Raw genomic sequence first — 20,297 nt, 5'->3', positions numbered from 1 at the left:
GCATAGCGCAAGTCTTCAATTATCGCAATAGAGACATCATCTTACAGAGGGCACGCTCGAACCCCCTGTGAAGATTGAGAACTACGAGGTCACCTTCTATCCTAATTTTACGGCTAAAGTTCAGGCACAAAGACGCAGTTTCCAGGCCGGGAAGAGGGAATTGAGGGACAGAGAGGTCAAGTATGCAATGTTATTTCCTGCGAAACTGAGGATCGAATCGGATGGTAAATCCTGTTTTTTTGATTCACCAGCGGCCGTCTGGGAGTGGATGGAGGGCTGGTCCACAGTAGGGAACCAGAGGGGACACCGGCTGAACTGCCCAAGCCAGCCTAGAGATGGTCAGGAGGGGCAGGACAATAATCCCCCAGACGATAACTCTAGTCGCCTGGAGTAACAGGAATGAGGCTCAGGAGTCTTGGGCATAGTCGGCCCATGCTGGGACACTCAAGAGAACGCAAGTAATGGGGGTGGGGAGATGGGGGTTTCTGCTTAAAATTGTGTGATTTGTTATTGAGAAGTTACTACCAAGTACAGATATGCCCTTTTTGTCTATCTGCCTATATTACGGGGGAACTCCGATGTTTACAGAGTGGATGGCTATACTTTCAGTTTCTATGTTCTGACCCATGGGGGGGCAACTTTCCCCGTGCACTAGTACCTTTCTGGGGAGGGAGAAAAGCACTCTGCCAAGTTGGGGGGTGGGTAGTTTTGAATCCACGGGCAGGGGCGCAGGGAGGGGGGAGGGGGGAGGGGGTGAGGGTGGGGGGGGGTAGGGTTTCTTTCAATGTTGTCGGGTTTATTGATTTTCGGACTGACTTGCTACGATGCTTGAATACGCTAGTGAATGTAGAATTGCATAGAATATTGCTGATTCTTTCCTATTCACAATATTGTAATGATATATTGAAGGTTGAACGACAGTTGCCATGTATACAATATGATGTACTCTCCTATGCAGAATTGATCCGTAGACAGGGACGCGAGGTAAAATACAGACATGCGGATGGGTAGTAAACATACTTTTATTGGAACGTTAATGTGGTGGGAGATAAAATTAAGAGGGGCATAGTGCAACACTACCTAAAGCGACACTCGCCGGACGTCGCCCTGCTACAAGAAACACACCTAGTGGGTCAGAAAGCCAAGGCCCTCACGAGATGGGGATATAGACTCTTGACACACTCAGACCCCTATATACGGGAGTGCTGGGGCAAGTAAAGGTTAATGGTTTCTCTTCCCAACCGTTCGAACTCCACAGGGGCACAGGGCATGGATGCCCGTTGTCCCGCTGATTTTCGCCCTTGTGTTGGAGCCACTGGCCGCCTGGATACGTAGAGACGTGATGGTGCGTGGCCTGCGCTGGGCAGATGAGGTGGAAGATCGTATATCGCTGTACGTAGATATCCTATTGTATCTGTCATCCCCATACAAGTCTATAGTAGTCTTAGACCTATTTACAAACTTTGGTAAATACTCAGGTGATGCCATAAATTGGCATAAATCAGTCCTGTTCATGCTGACAGGGGAAGCGCCACGCCTCCCACCACATTGTGCACTATCGGTAGTAACGGATGGTTTCCGCTACCTGGGGATCTTTATTACTCCGGTCCCATCCAGATTCTTCGATTCAAATTTGGTCCTGCCTCTGGCCAGATTATGCGCAGATGTGAAACACTGGAGGACTCTGCCTCTAACGTTGGTGGGGAGGGCGGCATTATTCAAGATGCTAGCCTTTCCACGATTTCTTTATGTCCTCCAGAATTTCCCCCACAGAATCCCAGACTCATACTTCAAAGCGGTAGATTGAGGTTACCACATTACTGTGGGATTGGAGAGCCCCTAGAATTGCTCGACAGAAACGGACAAAAGGATGGTATGACGGGGGCACAGCCCTTCCTGACCTACAACGGTACTATTGGGCGTCACAATTAGTGAGAGTCAACCATTGGGTGTATTTCCCCCCGTACGATCTGGCATATGCCCTGGATAGATACCAAACCGACCGCTCGGGATATCTGGGGGCTCTCTACACTTCTGATAAGAAGAATTCAGGGGAATTCTTTGGACTAATCAAACATACCCATGACATTTGGCGTTTGGTCACGGCTCGACTGGGCTGGGCAGACACTCTCTCGCTAGCCACGCCGTTGTGGTTTACGCAGAAGCTGGGAAGACTGGGATACCTCCCTGGATTTGATAAATGGGACCTCATACGGATACTGGAAAAAACAAGGGTGGGGGAGGGTCAAGGGGAATATTTAAAGACCTGTCTGCTCATACCCCTATTGACAAGTTTACAAACCACAAAAAAGCAGACCAGGTCTAGAGATAGTGTTTGTCTGAACCGAACTATGATCCAGTTAGATGACTGTGTAAAAAAAGTACTCTTGGAAAAAAAGTGCGATAGACCGCACAATGTTGTTACAAGCACAAAGGGCTAGAATGATTCCCATCAGACCACCGTTATGATGGAAGTTACGTCATGTGGGAATTATTAAGACAATCCATCATGCGACCGACCAGATAGTGCCGGAGCGCGCGTGGGTGTCAAAAGTCTAGCTCTAGTGTTGAACCTAGACTAATGAGAAAAAAGTGCAGTGCTCAATTACTAGTGTAAAAGTGGATAAAATAGGCTACGTGGATCCTAATGACATTGAAAAGGGAATCCAAGTGTCTAAAGTTAAAAACACGCTAGGTAGTAAGACTACCCTGAAGCGCTAAGTACAACGGTCGACATGTTTCAGCTGTAGGGGCTGTTGCCCCAGCTTTCTTCAGGACCTAAACTGGCTACTGCAAACACACAGAATAAGTTCAGTGAAAAACCATTCATTTGAGTCAACAGATCAATCAATAGATGTACTTAAAAAGTTACATATCTGGTAGGAGCCTTGCCCACTGGTGGAAGAAGGAACTCGCTTCTTCCTATTGAAAAGACAAAAAGTCTTATTAAATTGCAAAAATACTTAAATCCACAGAATAAACCACGTGAATACACAGTAAGGACAAACACACATGCATGAATAATCGGCATTCCGCATAGTTAGGAAAAGCATATTAGCTAGATCACATGGAGGCATTTCCTCAATGTGATACTCACCCAGCTTTGTGTGGGTGAAAGCCTCACCTCACCCGGCGACCGCTCGGGAGTAGGAGGCCCCGCTCTGTAGTGTAGAAAAAGGACATTCTTAGCACATATCTATGAAGTGTCCAGCCTAATTGCTCTACACCTGTAACCCAGCCAAGGTGTGTAAAAGACCCACTATGTACCCCAGCGCCCCCTCTCACAGAGACTAGCACTAGTTGGTATCAGGTGGTCCCAAATAACGACATTGGAACCCAGTTTAGACACAAAAAGGTGCCTCTATCCATCTAAGTATGGCGGTGTTGCTGTGCAAGAATTTATACAGAACCACAGCTTAAAGGTAAGAGTAGGCAGCGACCAATATCAACTCTATCCCCTGGAGGAAGATGTTACTCAAATACCAAGGGACCCCATAACTGACATAAGAAACGCTACAAGAACCCTCTAGGTTTAAGACCGTCTAAATTCCCTAAGTGATAGGTAAAACAAACCCCATGCACAGACACTGACTCGTGTATTGTGCGTGCATAGGCATAAGGGAAAGAACCGTCACAGGCTTACCTGTCCGTCGGTGCCCCTGTTTAGAGACCAAGCGGAAGTGGAGGTCAGGATGAAACAGATGGAGCCCCCTATATAGACCCCTGTGATAGGGTGGAAGCTCTCACCTACAGTCTCGGAGGGGGGAGCGCGGGAACCGGCATCAAAACGAGCACTTCTCACTCGCGCATGCGCGATAGACAATATGAGAACAAACGCTTCTCATTCGCGCATGCGCCATGATGCAGGCCAGCGGGTTGTATTCCACTGGATGTCAATGTCGGTTGTCGTGTCGGTCGCCGCTAAGAATACCCATGAGTATTTACAAAGTTATTATACAGAACCCATGGTTGAGGAATGTAAATACTGATTTTATCAACGATCCTTTCTCTGACAGCGCACAAGCGCCCACGGGGCACGCTAATCAGTAGTCAAGGTCCGCCCCCCGATAACAAGCAGGAGCCCCTGGGGAACACTAGCTCCAGAGACAAGTGCACTGGGGCGTCCTTAAGTGCAACCCCCCAGTCGGCTGTGTCTAGTAGAAAGACAAACCAGGGGTTAGGGGAAACATAACTAAACTACTATTTTTGGGTAGTTGGAACCCATCTCCCCTCATTAAAAGTATTGAGATATAACCATCAGCATGACAACAATAGTACCCCATGGTCAGGGCTGTAAGTTGTAATGAACACCGAGGACACTATGGACATGATAGACCTAGAATAGGCCCCGAGGGAGTCTCTGTATGTGGTAAAGCCCGCTTATATCCCTTAAGAAAAACTCAATGTCTTAAAACTACATTCAGTCTAAGTCGCCCCATATGTAATTGGAGAGTGCACATGAAATTGTCATCACTCTATGTCAGAGGAGAGGAGGATAGGGATGAGTGGGAACATACAAACCAAGGCTGGGTGAGCTAATGGTGCAAACGTAAATTCGTTCGCATCTTTAAACACTGACCCGCAACTAACAAGTTGCTCTAATACTGGAAAAAACAAGGGTGGGGGAGGGTCAAGGGGAATATTTAAAGACCTGTCTGCTCATACCCCTATTGACAAGTTTACAAACCACAAAAAAGCAGACCAGGTCTAGAGATAGTGTTTGTCTGAACCGAACTATGATCCAGTTAGATGACTGTGTAAAAAAAGTACTCTTGGAAAAAAAGTACTTTTTTTCCAAGAGTACTTTTTTTACACAGTCATCTAACTGGATCATAGTTCGGTTCAGACAAACACTATCTCTAGACCTGGTCTGCTTTTTTGTGGTTTGTAAACTTGTCAATAGGGGTATGAGCAGACAGGTCTTTAAATATTCCCCTTGACCCTCCCCCACCCTTGTTTTTTCCAGTATTAGAGCAACTTGTTAGTTGCGGGTCAGTGTTTAAAGATGCGAACGAATTTACGTTTGCACCATTAGCTCACCCAGCCTTGGTTTGTATGTTCCCACTCATCCCTATCCTCCTCTCCTCTGACATAGAGTGATGACAATTTCATGTGCACTCTCCAATTACATATGGGGCGACTTAGACTGAATGTAGTTTTAAGACATTGAGTTTTTCTTAAGGGATATAAGCGGGCTTTACCACATACAGAGACTCCCTCGGGGCCTATTCTAGGTCTATCATGTCCATAGTGTCCTCGGTGTTCATTACAACTTACAGCCCTGACCATGGGGTACTATTGTTGTCATGCTGATGGTTATATCTCAATACTTTTAATGAGGGGAGATGGGTTCCAACTACCCAAAAATAGTAGTTTAGTTATGTTTCCCCTAACCCCTGGTTTGTCTTTCTACTAGACACAGCCGACTGGGGGGTTGCACTTAAGGACGCCCCAGTGCACTTGTCTCTGGAGCTAGTGTTCCCCAGGGGCTCCTGCTTGTTATCGGGGGGCGGACCTTGACTACTGATTAGCGTGCCCCGTGGGCGCTTGTGCGCTGTCAGAGAAAGGATCGTTGATAAAATCAGTATTTACATTCCTCAACCATGGGTTCTGTATAATAACTTTGTAAATACTCATGGGTATTCTTAGCGGCGACCGACACGACAACCGACATTGACATCCAGTGGAATACAACCCGCTGGCCTGCATCATGGCGCATGCGCGAATGAGAAGCGTTTGTTCTCATATTGTCTATCGCGCATGCGCGAGTGAGAAGTGCTCGTTTTGATGCCGGTTCCCGCGCTCCCCCCTCCGAGACTGTAGGTGAGAGCTTCCACCCTATCACAGGGGTCTATATAGGGGGCTCCATCTGTTTCATCCTGACCTCCACTTCCGCTTGGTCTCTAAACAGGGGCACCGACGGACAGGTAAGCCTGTGACGGTTCTTTCCCTTATGCCTATGCACGCACAATACACGAGTCAGTGTCTGTGCATGGGGTTTGTTTTACCTATCACTTAGGGAATTTAGACGGTCTTAAACCTAGAGGGTTCTTGTAGCGTTTCTTATGTCAGTTATGGGGTCCCTTGGTATTTGAGTAACATCTTCCTCCAGGGGATAGAGTTGATATTGGTCGCTGCCTACTCTTACCTTTAAGCTGTGGTTCTGTATAAATTCTTGCACAGCAACACCGCCATACTTAGATGGATAGAGGCACCTTTTTGTGTCTAAACTGGGTTCCAATGTCGTTATTTGGGACCACCTGATACCAACTAGTGCTAGTCTCTGTGAGAGGGGGCGCTGGGGTACATAGTGGGTCTTTTACACACCTTGGCTGGGTTACAGGTGTAGAGCAATTAGGCTGGACACTTCATAGATATGTGCTAAGAATGTCCTTTTTCTACACTACAGAGCGGGGCCTCCTACTCCCGAGCGGTCGCCGGGTGAGGTGAGGCTTTCACCCACACAAAGCTGGGTGAGTATCACATTGAGGAAATGCCTCCATGTGATCTAGCTAATATGCTTTTCCTAACTATGCGGAATGCCGATTATTCATGCATGTGTGTTTGTCCTTACTGTGTATTCACGTGGTTTATTCTGTGGATTTAAGTATTTTTGCAATTTAATAAGACTTTTTGTCTTTTCAATAGGAAGAAGCGAGTTCCTTCTTCCACCAGTGGGCAAGGCTCCTACCAGATATGTAACTTTTTAAGTACATCTATTGATTGATCTGTTGACTCAAATGAATGGTTTTTCACTGAACTTATTCTGTGTGTTTGCAGTAGCCAGTTTAGGTCCTGAAGAAAGCTGGGGCAACAGCCCCTACAGCTGAAACATGTCGACCGTTGTACTTAGCGCTTCAGGGTAGTCTTACTACCTAGCGTGTTTTTAACTTTAGACACTTGGATTCCCTTTTCAATGTCATTAGGATCCACGTAGCCTATTTTATCCACTTTTACACTAGTAATTGAGCACTGCACTTTTTTCTCATTAGTCTAGGTTCAACACTAGAGCTAGACTTTTGACACCCACGCGCGCTCCGGCACTATCTGGTCGGTCGCATGATGGATTGTCTTAATAATTCCCACATGACGTAACTTCCATCATAACGGTGGTCTGATGGGAATCATTCTAGCCCTTTGTGCTTGTAACAACATTGTGCGTTCTATCGCACTTTTTTTCCAAGAGTACTTTTTTTACACAGTCATCTAACTGGATCATAGTTCGGTTCAGACAAACACTATCTCTAGACCTGGTCTGCTTTTTTGTGGTTTGTAACCTCATACGGATATCCACAGCGAGAGATCTGGTCCAGAAAGAGGCAGTTTTGACCTTTAGAGAGCTACAGGACAAATATCAGTTATCCCAAGGAGAATGGTATGGATATTTACAAATCAGACAGGCATTACACACAGCCTTTCCATCCCTCACAGACATTCCAGAGTCGCCGCCGCTGTAAGACCGCCTGCTCGATGGACCCCTAAGATCTAAGGCAATATCCCTAACTTATAAGAAATTAAGCAATAACCTCCCAGATTCATTCTCGAAACTTAGGGATCGATGGCAGGAAGACTTGGGCCCTCTTGAGGACGAAGACTGGCAGAAGGTGCTAATGCCCCCACGTGAGGAGGCCATACCTCAGAGACTTTGCCTGATCCAACTTAAAATACTTCACCGATCATATCTCACTGGGGTGCTATTGGCTAAAATAGGGACCAGACCTGATGACAGGTGTGTAAAGGGCTGCAGCCAATGGGCCACATATTATCATTCTCTATGGACAGGCCCCAAGGTACACCCATTGTGGGAGGGACCCACGACTCACATGTTTAAGGCCCTGGGTAAAGATACACAATGAACCCTACATCTGGGGCTACTAAGCATCTGGGAGACCACTGACTTAACAGAGATCGAACAACAGTTCACAACACTGGGGTACACTCTGAAGAAGAGAGAAATAGCCAAGGGTTGGGGAGACCAGAACTCACCCGTACCACCCTATGGGTTAGGGAAAGGGATAGATGCATGTTGGCGGAGAAGCATTATCAGCTGAAATGTATAAAGTTTGTCAAGGCCACTTGAACTTGAGGGCATCTCCAAAGGAACTATTTAAAGAGAATATTATGGCATAAAAGGAAGCACATTTCCTGTTCTGGGCTGTTGTGAAGAGATCCACAAATAAAAAATACAAACAAGAGAAGACCACCAATTTCACTTTGAGGTGTTGCTTCCACTTGTGATCTCTACTAAAAGGTGACTGAGGGCATCTGTCCTAATATTAACAGACCCTGGTAGGTAAACTGCTACCAGGAAGATTCCCCACCTCCGAGCCTACGGACGGTACGGAGAGCCCACAGTGAACCGCAGACAAAGTCTGTGGACAAGAAGGATTGGAAGATCGAAATAGATTTCCTCAAGAGCCAGGGACACCAACTAGTCTCACACATTGAGGCTGAGTGCCGCCAACTTTGTCACAGCAGTTTGACAGCTGTGCCATACATCAAGTCAAGGTTCATTGACTTCCGATAAGAAGGTACCATAGGGAAGGCATTCGGGTTCTGCTTCAGTTTTAGGAAAGACATTTGGCATAGTTACTTTCTAATGATTTTGTGGAGGGACACAATGAGTGCTGCAGACACATGTTGATGAGCGGAAAAACAAGATCATTGTTCCAGTTGAAGTCTAATATACTTCGGTGTCGTCATGACTGGACTGGATGCATAGTTATGGCTGAAGCCACATGCCACCACCTGGCAACACTTCGAATCTATTACTAAGAAAATGATTTCCAGAACAGTCTGAAGCATTGAAGGATAATTCATAAGGTGAGTAACCTGTGGGAAGATGTATTCATTACAAATGTCCATGCCCTGTCCACTGGCTAACACTCTGGTAAGAGGGGCCTCAAACTACATTCAGTCTTGAAGGGAAATGATGACTGGGTGATTGAAACTGTCAACAATACATACACTAAATGTCAAGTAATAGCTCAGTTGAATTACATGTAATCATACCTACCTCAATGACATCTAGTTCATTTCATGTGTGACAATGAGGTAGGAGGTAAAGACTATTACGGAGACAATAAACCATTTAATCCTTTCCACGTTTCGTCAATAGTGTTTCATCAGCCATAAGCCTAATATTCAGGCTACCATTTACCTGTCCCCAGAGTTAATAATTTAGCTTTTTTTTAATCAATCATCTGTAAAACTGAAAAAATGCCTGTTATTTCTGTACATGTTAATTAACCATGATTCACCTTTTTTCTGGTGTCGGCAATAATTGGAAAAACTTTCCCTTCTCCCAAAAAAGGGAGCACTTCACTACTCTTTCTAGTTGACGTATCGGTCAACTGGATTGAGAAGGTTTGGAGTTTGACTCCCATAAGGCTGGGAAGGCAATTGGATGACAGAGTGGGACTACTCTGTCCATCCCAGTCTGACTGTCCATTCATAAACCTGAACTGCGACCTGTCTTCAAGGCAACTAACAGCCAGGTGGGCTTGGATCTAGAGGAATTAAAGACAGAGGCTGATTAGTCTAGCACTATCTTCCCCTCTGGCCTACTGAGGATCCTGTCTCACTCTTCCTTGTCAGCTACTGAAGGTCCCCTTGGCATTATGAAAGGGCTGGGTATTAATGACAAAAGATGAGAAAATGGCAGGCTGGTCCATCCCCATCCTCTTAATTCCCAGTCTAATTCCAGTCTAATAGTATAATTATACCAACCCTCCTCCCCATTCAGCTCATCAACAGCCGGACAGAAGGGATCAAGTGGAGAGATATGCTGAGGAAGAGAGTGAGAGAGACTGGACAATACTTGTCCATTCCGAGACAGTTCACCTTCTCCAGCTCTAGGTATTAAGGGAAGCCAGTGGTACATGCACTCAGTTGGTAGAGAAGGTCCCCCACACGGTGACCCACCTTCTTTTAATTCCACATCAATGTTTTTAGTTAAAGGCTTACCTTGAACAATTTATTTCGATTAAAATTATTCCCTGTACAATTTTGAGACTTATACCTGTACGAAGGTCATGTAGACTTTATCCACATCTGGCCGTTCTTCTCGATCAACCTTTATAGAGACAAAGTGCTGGTTCATAATCCGTCCAATATCTTCATTCTCAAATGATTCACGTTCCATGACATGACACCAATGGCATGTAGAATATCCAACTAAAATCAGGAAATCACAATGAACGAGAGGACCACAAAGCTTGGACAACCCACATGAAAATATGCAAAATGCTACAGGCATTAACAATAAAGTGGTGCACAAAGAGAACAAATGCAATATAGAGAGAAATAGAGCCGCAAACAGTAACAGAAACGAGAACGGTACAAAGAGAAGAACGGACTCAGAGAAACATGCAGGGCATAGTGAGAGATAATAAAGGCAGAGGGAGGCAGGCAGGCAGAACAAGGAAACCTATGAAAGAAGCAGGACCCTGGAAAGAGAGGAGGCAGGGCCCAATGAGTGGCAGAAATGCAAGAAAGTAAGAAATTAACACAGTGAGGAAAAGTAGTAAAGAAATACAAATATGAAGAGCAGGGAATGCGATTAGCATATAAAGATTTCTGGGGAGATATTTTGGGAGTTTTACAAACCCTCTTTTCTGCCTGAGTATAAAAACCTGCATGATTGCCAAGATTAGCACGGATTGTGTCAGTTTTACCCTCAAAATGATCCAAAAACCAGTTACGTCTGCTGAGGATGAGGGAATTTAGAATGCTGGAGAGTACTCTCTTGGCTCTTTAATAATATCAGAAACAACTGCTGAAATATTGGGAGCCGTAAAAAACATGTCAGCAGTGTAGGCATGTGTTAGAACTGGGGGTATCTAGTTGGCAATGGTATACACCTTTGACCAAATAGTAGTGTAATCCCCTTTCCCTTGCTTCTAAGTCAGGGAAAGGGGATTACACTACCGGATAACCCCTGCTCACCCCCTTGGTAGCTTGGCACGAGCAAACAGGCTTATATCAGAGGCAGTGTGTTAAGCATTTGTGAATATACACAGTAATACAGTGAAAACACTACAGATGGACACCACACAGGTTTTTAAAAAAATATGTATTCTTTATATAGACTTAACACAAGACCACAAACAACAAAAATACACAATACTGTACTTAAAATTGACTTAAAGATGGTAGAAGTGGCTTAGTTCAAGTTCGTGATAAATGCGATACAGTTCTCACAAAAGTACCTGGATGCATAACGCAAAATAATCAAAAGGCTTGCAGAGTGGGAGATGCGTCAGTACCGTGCTTCGGGGGAGATGATGCGTTGCGCTTTAATGCTTGCACAGAGTAGGGGATGCATCTTGATCCTTACCGGAGCGCAGGTGATGCGTAGATTCATGTCCTGCGGCCCGGTTGCAATGCACAAGATGGCGTCGAGATGCGACAATCCAGTGCAATAAGATGGCGTCCTAGATGGACGACGTGAAGACAGCGCGTGCATGCCCAGTGACCATGTGGAGAACTCTGTAGCTTTGGAGCGGCAACAGGCCCTGCAACACGCTTCTCCGGTGATGCGACGGCGACCTTGCAGCGGCGACGACACGCTTCTCTGGCGATGCATCGGGTAACAGCTTTGGCGAAGGCACGCTTCTCTGGTTTGCGGCGGTGACCTCTGCGGCGCGACCTGCTTCTCCGGCGATGCAACAGCAACAGCTGCGACTGCGACAGGTTTCTCTCGATGCATCGCACTTCCAGCTACCAGCGACACGCAGGCTTCAGTAGACAGAATTCCCAGCAAGAAAACTCTGATGGGAGCTGGAGGTGAAGTCTTCTGTCCCTGAGGCTTCAGCATGAGGCAAGCACAAGTTCAAGCCCTTAGAGTAATATTCTGCAAGATGATGAAAGTTCTTTAAAAGTTCCTTCTCCTTTCCTTGGCAATAAAGAAACCACTGAAGGCCAACACAGCCAACAGCACACTGGCAGAGGGGCAGTCCAAACTCTTGCAGCTTCCTTGGTTCTTCTCCTTGGCAAAATGCTTGTCTTGTTGTTCCAGAAGTGATCTAAAGTCTTGGGGTCTGGGTCCCTATATTTATACTCAATTCTCTTTGTTCTCAGAAGGCAGAGAGGCCTCTGCCTAATCCAAACCAGTTCTGGTCAGTCCTGGAGCACTTTGACTCCTTCTTTCCTTTCACAGTGTAGGCAAGGGGCATCAGACATACCAAAGGAGGTGGAGCCAGCATTGTGGAGGGAAGGCACAGCCCTATTCAGGCCCCAGGTGCAACTCCCCCCCCCCATTTGCATGTAGATCTCTCTATCAGCACTGTGCTGACTCACCCTGTCTCCTGGAATCCTCCAGCAACCCTGTCACTCAAACTCCAGATAAGGAATACACAACCTAGCAGAGACAGGCTTGGATAGTTAGGCAAGAAAATACCAACTTTCTAAAAGTGGTATTTTCAAACACAGAATGTTAAAACCAACGTCACTAAAAGATGTATATCATTCTGAGTTTAGGCACACTAAACTCGAATTTCTGCTTTTATGGATGTACATTTTACACCGAATAAAGCTGTTTTTGATTTGATTTGAATTTCTTCCTAGTTCCCTGAGTCAGTTAGGATTATAAGATATAATAATAATCAAACTGCCCATTCTGGCCTATAGGGAACAGGTAGCCTTGCAATAGCGAAAAAAGAAAATGGCTGTAAATCACTATTAGGACAGCCACACACACCAGGGCATGTCCTACCTTATCCTTACAATGCACGCTGCCCTTGGGCTTACCATAGGGGTGTCTGATATGATGAAAAGGGAAGGTTTAGGGACTGGCAAGTGGGTGCACTTACCAAGTCGACATGGCATTACTAGACTGCACACAGGCTCTGCAATGGCAGGCGTGAGACACTTTACAAGCTGCTTCTGTGGGTGGCACAACCAGTGCTGCAAGCCCACCAGCAGCATTTGATGTACAAGCCCTGGGCACATATGGTGCACGGTACTAGGATCTGACAAGTAAATCAAATAACCAAGTCATGGAGTCACTAATCAATATATCAATTTTACATAGGGAGCACTTGCACTGTGGCACTGAATAGCAGTGGCACAGTGCCCAAAGCATCTAACCAGCAAAACATATCAAAAAGAGGAGGCAATCAGCAAAAAAATGGAAGGGAGACTCACGCCAATGATACCATAACAGCGTGCTTCACTTTCTTAAATTAAACATTTGTCATTTACGTTTGACCACTCCTGTAAGAAACGTCTGACCATGCGATGCAGGCATTTTTACAGTGGGGCATTCTTTGGAGTGTGGTTCGCACTGGGACTAAATTATTTACTGCTGTAAACTGGTCAGAAGGGTAAATGAAGACATTATTTCAGATGTAAACCTAATTTGGTCACAGAATGCTAATTCAGTCAGAGAAAGCTTTTTCCTGTTTCATTCTTGGACTATTGGCCAAATTTGGGGTGAGATTTCACCACCAAACAAACATTGGAAAAGACTATAGTCCTGATGGAGGCCATCAGACTTTTAGCGTTATCAATGCTTGTTTTGTTTGCCTAACAGTGTAACGGAGGCGAGGATTATGCTTTTGTACCTTCTCCGCTGTTTTATTCACAAAAGTCACAGCAGCCAAAAATACACAAACAACAACAGCCCTATCCCAGAACAAGGGTATGGGCAAACAAATGAGAAATTTTTGTCCAGTGAAAGGGAAAATCTGTCAATGTACCAAAAGCATATAACGCACTATGCACAGCTGTCACAACCACAGATCTGGAAAACCTAAGTACTTAGTGCCGTACGGGTGGGAAAAAACTCCCCAGGAAGTTCGGAAGGGATAATCCTCGCCTCCGTGTCCTTAATAGAATTGAAACTTACCGTTACACTGCTAGGCAAATTTCGATTCTATGTCAGGACCGGAGGCTTCAGATTATGCTAGTTCAAAGCTTACTCACCACCAAATGAGCAATATCAATCACCGGTTTGAAATAAAACCTTTTAAAGGTGGAGTCCGAAGACCAATCTGCAGCTCGCATCAAATCCTCCAATCTGGCACCTAAAGAAAAAGCCTTCGAGGCCATGGCCCCTCTAGCTGAATGAGCACCGAACTGTTTCGTGTCAATACCTGCTTCCTGCATTACCCACCGAACCCATCTGGCAATGGTGGGAGAAGAGACAGCCTTGTGCGGCTTGCGCAACGCGATTAGCAGCTGCCGTTCGCCCGGAGGACGTAGTTCCAAGGTTAATTCCTCATAAGCTTTCAAACACTGTACCACGCACAACTTGGGAGTGTCCACGAAGTATGGGTAGGAAATCGTCCTTGAAACACACTTCGTGCGACACCCCAACGTGAAAATCACCCCATCAGGGGAAAAAACTCTCGCCGCGACATCCAAGGCGCGCACATCCTACACTCGCCTGCATGAAACCAGACATAGAAGCATAGCCAACTTTGCCGAAAGCTCTTTCAAAGACAGATACTTATTCGGAGGCCATGACAAAAAAAGGTTGAGAACCAGGTAACATCCCAAAGAACCGAATATTGCGGCTCTGGAGGCAGGGAAAGTCGAACCCCTCGCAGGAAGCGACACACAAAAGGATGCTCTCCAAGTGGGGCTCCCGCCACCGGTTGATGGCCCGCCGAAATCGCCGACCGCATCACATTGATAGTGCGGTAGGCCAGGCCAGCCGAAGCTGACTCCGCAAAGTAATTTAACGCAGGAACGACGCCTGCGACCACGGGATCCAGGTCCCGTCGAAGACACCAACGTGACCATTTATTCCAGGCAGAGCGATAACGCTTCGTCGTGCTGCCTGCCAGGCCTTCGAGAGGAAGCTCTCAGCTGGTCTCGAAAGGCCCGGGAGCGACCAACGTCACCCGAAAGCCTCCATGCCATTAGGTGAAGCGAGCTCTGAGTGAGCAGGTGATGGAGTTCCCCGTCCGCGCTGAGAAGAAGCCGCGGAAACCGGGGGAGTAGGATTGGAGAATCCCAAGAAAGTTCCAGAAGGACCAGAAACCAGACTTGTGACCTCCACCATGGAGTTATCAAGACTACGTCCGCTTGCTGGCGGCGAAGATGGGCCGCCGCCCTCAGTATCATTGAGAATGGGGAAAAGCCGTAAGACCTCTCCCCGCTCCAATCTTGGAGAGAAGCATCCGTGGCTTCCGCCTTGGGATCCGGTCTCCAGCTGAAGAAACGAGGGAGCTGGAAGTCCAGGCGGGACGCAAAAAGGTCCACGGAGAATGGGCCCTAGGTGCTGCTCAGTCACCTGAACACTTGTGGGTCCAGTTTCCACTGGCTGGAGTCTCGCAGATGTTGAGAGTGCCAGTCCGCCACCTGGTTGTCTTGACCCGGCAAATACTCCGCCGTCACTGAAACCTGATGTTCCAGGCAGTAATTCCAAAAATCTTTCGCCAAATCCGAAAGAGCCTTGGAACGAGGACCTCCTAAATCGTTGACGTAGCGTACAGCCGAGATATTGTCCATGCGAAGCAAGACGCAGGACCGAACCGTGTCCTTGGTCCAGCAGCGAGCCACGAAGGACCTGGCCAACAGTTCCAGGCAGTTTATATGAAGTTCCTGTTCCCCGGACGACCAGGCGCCGCCTGTGGAAAACTCTCCACAACGGGCGCCCCAACCAGCTCGGCTGGCGTCGGACTCTATCACCAGGTCGGGGACAGGACCGAAAATCGCTCGCCCATTCCAGGCCTCCATATGCGTCAGCCACCATTCGACTCATCATATTCTTGGCCGTCTCCTTAGCGACCTCATCTGCGAACGCATTCCCACGACCAACGTCATCCGTAACCTTTCGATGGGCACTGCATTTCACAATCGCAACTTCCTTCGGTAAGGTCAGAGATTCCAACAGGTCATTGACTAATTGTCCATGTTGGATCTTAGTCCCATGGGACGTAAAGAAACCTCTTTCTTTCCAGAAACGACCAAAACTGTGTGCTACTCTAAAGGCATATTGACTATCAGTAAACACATTCACTCTCTTTCCCTCAGCTAAAACACATGCTCTCGTACATGCAATTAATTCTGCAGCTTGGGCAGAATTGTGACTCACTCTTGCAGTCTCGACAATCGTGCTCAAAGTCGTAACTGCGTACGCACTAGTCACATCACCATTCTGGAGTTTAAAACAAGATCCGTCCACATACAAAATACCATCTGGGTCTAGTAATGGAGTATCTTTTAAATCAATCCGTCCTTTTGTCTCTTCCTCAGTTCTGAAACAACAATCATGGGGTTCCAAATCACTCGACTCCTGAGTAGTCGGCAATAGTGTTGCTGGATTCAATATGCTGCATCTCTTAATCTGAATGTGACTTGCCAAAAGCGTCAGCTCATAGCCTGATAGTCTAGCAGTGGTGAGGTGCTGAGTTTTCGTTCGATTCATGAGTGTATCCACAGCATGTGGAACCATGACTACTAACATGTTGTTCATGACCAATCCAGCAGGCTGTCGAATAGACACTGCAGCTGCTGCTGTAGCTCTCAAACAACTTGGCAACGCTCTGGCTACCGGATCTAATGTTGATGAGAAATACGCACAAGGTCGTTGCTTGTCACCGAATTGTTGCGTCAAGACACTCAACGCGCAACCCTCTCTTGCATGGACATATAGTGTAAACGGCTTACTGTAGTCAGGAGTACCCAACACAGGAGCTGAACACAACGCATCACGCAAATCAGAGAAGCTCTGCTGACATTCATCAGACCATGGCAAAGGACTCGGAACACCTTTTCCAGTCAGAGCCACCAATGGTTTTGCCATAAGAGAAAAATTTGGGATCCATTGTCTGCAATATGACGTAATACCCAAAAACGCACGCACTTCTCTTTGTGTGCTTGGTACCGTCATCTGCGAAATTGCTTTAATTCTCTCTGGGGTCAACCTTCTTCCCTCCTTTGACAAAAGATGACCTAAATAGGTCACTTCTTGGCAACAATATTGCACTTTAGAAGGTGACACCTTGTGATGTAAGTCTGATAAATGATGCAGCAAAGAAATTGTAGCTGTTTTGCAAGTTTCATCGTCATCAGCAGCCACTAAGAGATCGTCTACATATTGGATGAGAGCAGCACCAGGAGGAAGCACAAAAGTATCTAAATGACTTTTTAATGCTTGGCTGTAAATCGAAGGGCTCTCACAATAGCCTTGTGGAGCGCGTTTGAATCTAAAACTACGACCACCTAAGGAGAAACCAAAAATATCCCTACTTTCTTCGGCTATCGGAATGCTGAAGAAAGCATTCTTCAAGTCAATCACTGAAAACCATGTAGCTGAGGCAGGAATCAATGTCAGTAATGCAGTGATATCCGGGACCACAGGAAATTGCGGAACCACAATTTGATTAACCTCTCTAAGGTCAATCACAAATCTGTAGACTCGAGGTTTGGAAGGATCAGTGCGTTTCAAAATCGGCAAAACAGGACTGTTGCATATGTTTCCTCTAGTTTCTTCTATCACATCTTTCTGTATCAAATCCTGTACGATCAGTAAAAGCGCACGTTCACCTTCATTTGAAATCCGATACTGTGGGATTCGTGGAAATCAAACATTCGCCTTCAAACTCAGCACATAAGGAGGAATTTCCAAAAGACCTACATCATTAGGACCAGTTGCCCAAAGAGTATCAAGGAGAGAACGTAGCTCCGGTGGGAGCTTATCCATTGACAAATACATTGGAGAGATCACTCTCTTACCCAACGTGAGCTGTACTCCTGAAGGAGAGCAAAACAATGTTGCATTCATGGCGTTTTAACAGATCTAGACCAAGCAGATTCTCATCACAACCAGTCGTTAAAATAAGGGGTGCTTCTAGATGACATGGTCCAACAGAAATGGACAAGGAGCCAGAAATAGGGTTGTGAACAGGGGCGCCTGAGAATCCTACCGAAACGTTTGTTAAGCCAGACAAAGGTGCGCCAGGGAGTTTCGCATGCATAATTGAACTTTTAGCCGCACCAGTATCCAACAGAAACGGTTCAATCACACCTGATGTAGCTACTTTGACATAAGGTCCACTCTGGTCGATTGGAACTGATACTACTCCCTCTCTTTGCCTATGGCTGTCCTAGTACTCACTTTGCTGAACTTCTCCATTACCATCATAATAATCTTCAACATGGTATTGTTGAGATCTGCCCGATGGCACATTCTGCTGATCAAAATAATTAGAGGAACGATCAGTCTGTGGAGGCACAGCACCGCGTCCTCTGCCTCTAGGACCTTGCCTAATATCACCACGGCCTCTCGGAGCTGGGACACCACTAGTTTGTGGATGCAGAACTGGACACTCATTCTTATAATGACCCTCCTTTTTACAATAGGCACACTGATTCCATGCTACCTGTTGCCGTGAAATACCATAATCAACCCTTTGGGACATTCCTTGCTGGAACTGTGGCTGTTGCTGAAACTGGGGTCGCTGCTGTGAATCTGACTGATTCGAGCGAGGCGGATACGCCTGTTGTAAAAGAACTGTAGTTTTCAAGTCTTTCGTCTTCTTCTCTGACTTTTCCTTCTCTTCTTTTTCTCTATTTTCATAATACTGATGAGTTGCAAGTATCTGTGCTGTCGTCGATACCGCCCATGCACTCTCAGAATCCTTCAACTTATTACTTAATTCAGGCAATAGATTAAACACAAACTTGTCGACAAACAATCTCTGGCCTCCCTCAGTACTCATATCTTGACCACTATGGTCTACGAAAGTCTCTTCAAATCTTTTGCTTGCATGCTGATAATTTATCCCAGTTGACGAGTAACGCTGGCATCAAAGTTTTCATCAAATCGATTATTCTGCCAGGCAAAGCAGCAATCAGGGGCTCAGGTTTAGCACCACCAATTTGTTGTGCATCTGCCGCTACAATAGCTGGCCAATCACCTCCTAAGGCAACTTGATGATCCTCATGGCGAATTTTGGCCCAAATAGGCTGTGGTACTACATTGCCAAATAGCATCTCAATGGCTGCCAAATTCATGACACAAGCTTGAACTGTCTGGGTCAACTCTTTATAATAGCCAGCAGGATTCTTACGCGGGTCTGGCAATGCCTGTTTTACTGCTAACACTTCAGCCCGTTTCCACGGAATGTGTATCCACACTCTCTGAAACTGTGCTGGGGCAGCTTGAATACCCAGATTCGCATTAGCTTGAACTGCTTCGCGCCATATCGGCGGAACTTCCCTCATCGGATACTGACCTCGCTTCTTCCTAGCAATCGGAGAACCATCTGAGTCCCTTGATGATCGAAGAGGAGAATCAGACCTGTATGCTAAAATCAGTTCTATCGCTTCCTTTACGTCCGGACCTACTATCATTCCTGCAGCGAACCTTCGCTGAGTATGTATCAAATCAGCGGGAACTGAATCCAAGTCATCATCATCCCATTCCTCACGCTAAAGGGAACACATCACATCAAATACGTATCGCTGAGTTGGTTCATTCCATTGCATAAACGTATCCAACACTCTTTGTGCATCATATTTCACAGCTTTCGAAACCCACCTAAGAGCTGTCGAATCTAGCATTTCTCGTTCCTGGGGACCAGGAAGCTGACTACGTCTCTGTGTAGAGTTAGAAACGGGGGTCTTAATTAAAGACCTGTTAAAAGGAGTTAAAATATTAGTTACAGAGTCAGTTATTTTCTGACGAACAGAAAGCGGAGTCAAAATGTTTACAGAGGTCAGGGACAAGGAAGCTGTAGCAGATGAAGTTGTAAGGGTAGGAGTAGTAGGCAAAGCAGTTTGCAAAGCGACAGGCACAGGCGGAATAGGCAACCCAGGAAGAGGGGGTGTCGGAGGAACATTAACCACAGGAAGGACAGGAGCTTGAATCAAAAGAGGAGGAACAACTATTCCAGGCTGACCCACAGCCGGTTGTACAACAGGTGGCAACTGAGGTGCCGTAACACCCTGTGCATACGGTGGAGGTGATCTCAAAAGATAAGACAACAGGGGATCCTTTTCAGGGTCCTCTACTGGCTTAGCAGGACACGATGGCAAGGCAGGGTAGCACTTGTCAATCGCCAGATTATGCTCTCTATTCGCTACCTCTATCGCTTTTTCAGTTTCGTTGACATGCAACTGCCTAGCAGACTGCATTAAAGTCAACTCTTTCTCTTTCTGTTCCTTTTTTATTTTTCTTATTTCTCTCTGTCTGGCTTCCTTACGCCAAAAACGTAAAGAATCAAACATTGCCGGCTGGGCTTTCTTCTTAAATAATTTCACTTCCAGATTATCTACAATTTCAGTTTCGAAGCTACCATGTGGTGGCCAACTAAGGACACCATCTTTCCTGGTGTATCGGA

The 20,297-nt window shown here is 46.2% G+C and overlaps 1 protein-coding gene across 7 annotated transcripts in view; it reads right to left on the bottom strand.

Annotated features, from left to right (window-relative positions):
• Positions 1–20,297, bottom strand: part of SPATA20 (spermatogenesis associated 20) — a 2,039,700-nt gene that overhangs the window by 1,499,316 nt on the left and 520,087 nt on the right. For all 7 annotated transcript variants that reach the window (XM_086930841.1, XM_086930844.1, XM_086930843.1 and 4 more), the window contains one exon: positions 10,022–10,176. In XM_086930841.1, coding sequence (XP_086786967.1) covers positions 10,022–10,176 — 155 coding nt within the window. The remainder of the gene's footprint in view (positions 1–10,021; positions 10,177–20,297) is intronic.

The sequence above is a fragment of the Lissotriton vulgaris genome, chromosome 7 (assembly GCF_964263255.1).
Source record: "Lissotriton vulgaris chromosome 7, aLisVul1.2, whole genome shotgun sequence".
Lineage (NCBI taxonomy): Eukaryota > Metazoa > Chordata > Amphibia > Caudata > Salamandridae > Lissotriton > Lissotriton vulgaris.
This window is presented reverse-complemented; position numbering and strand designations above follow the sequence as displayed.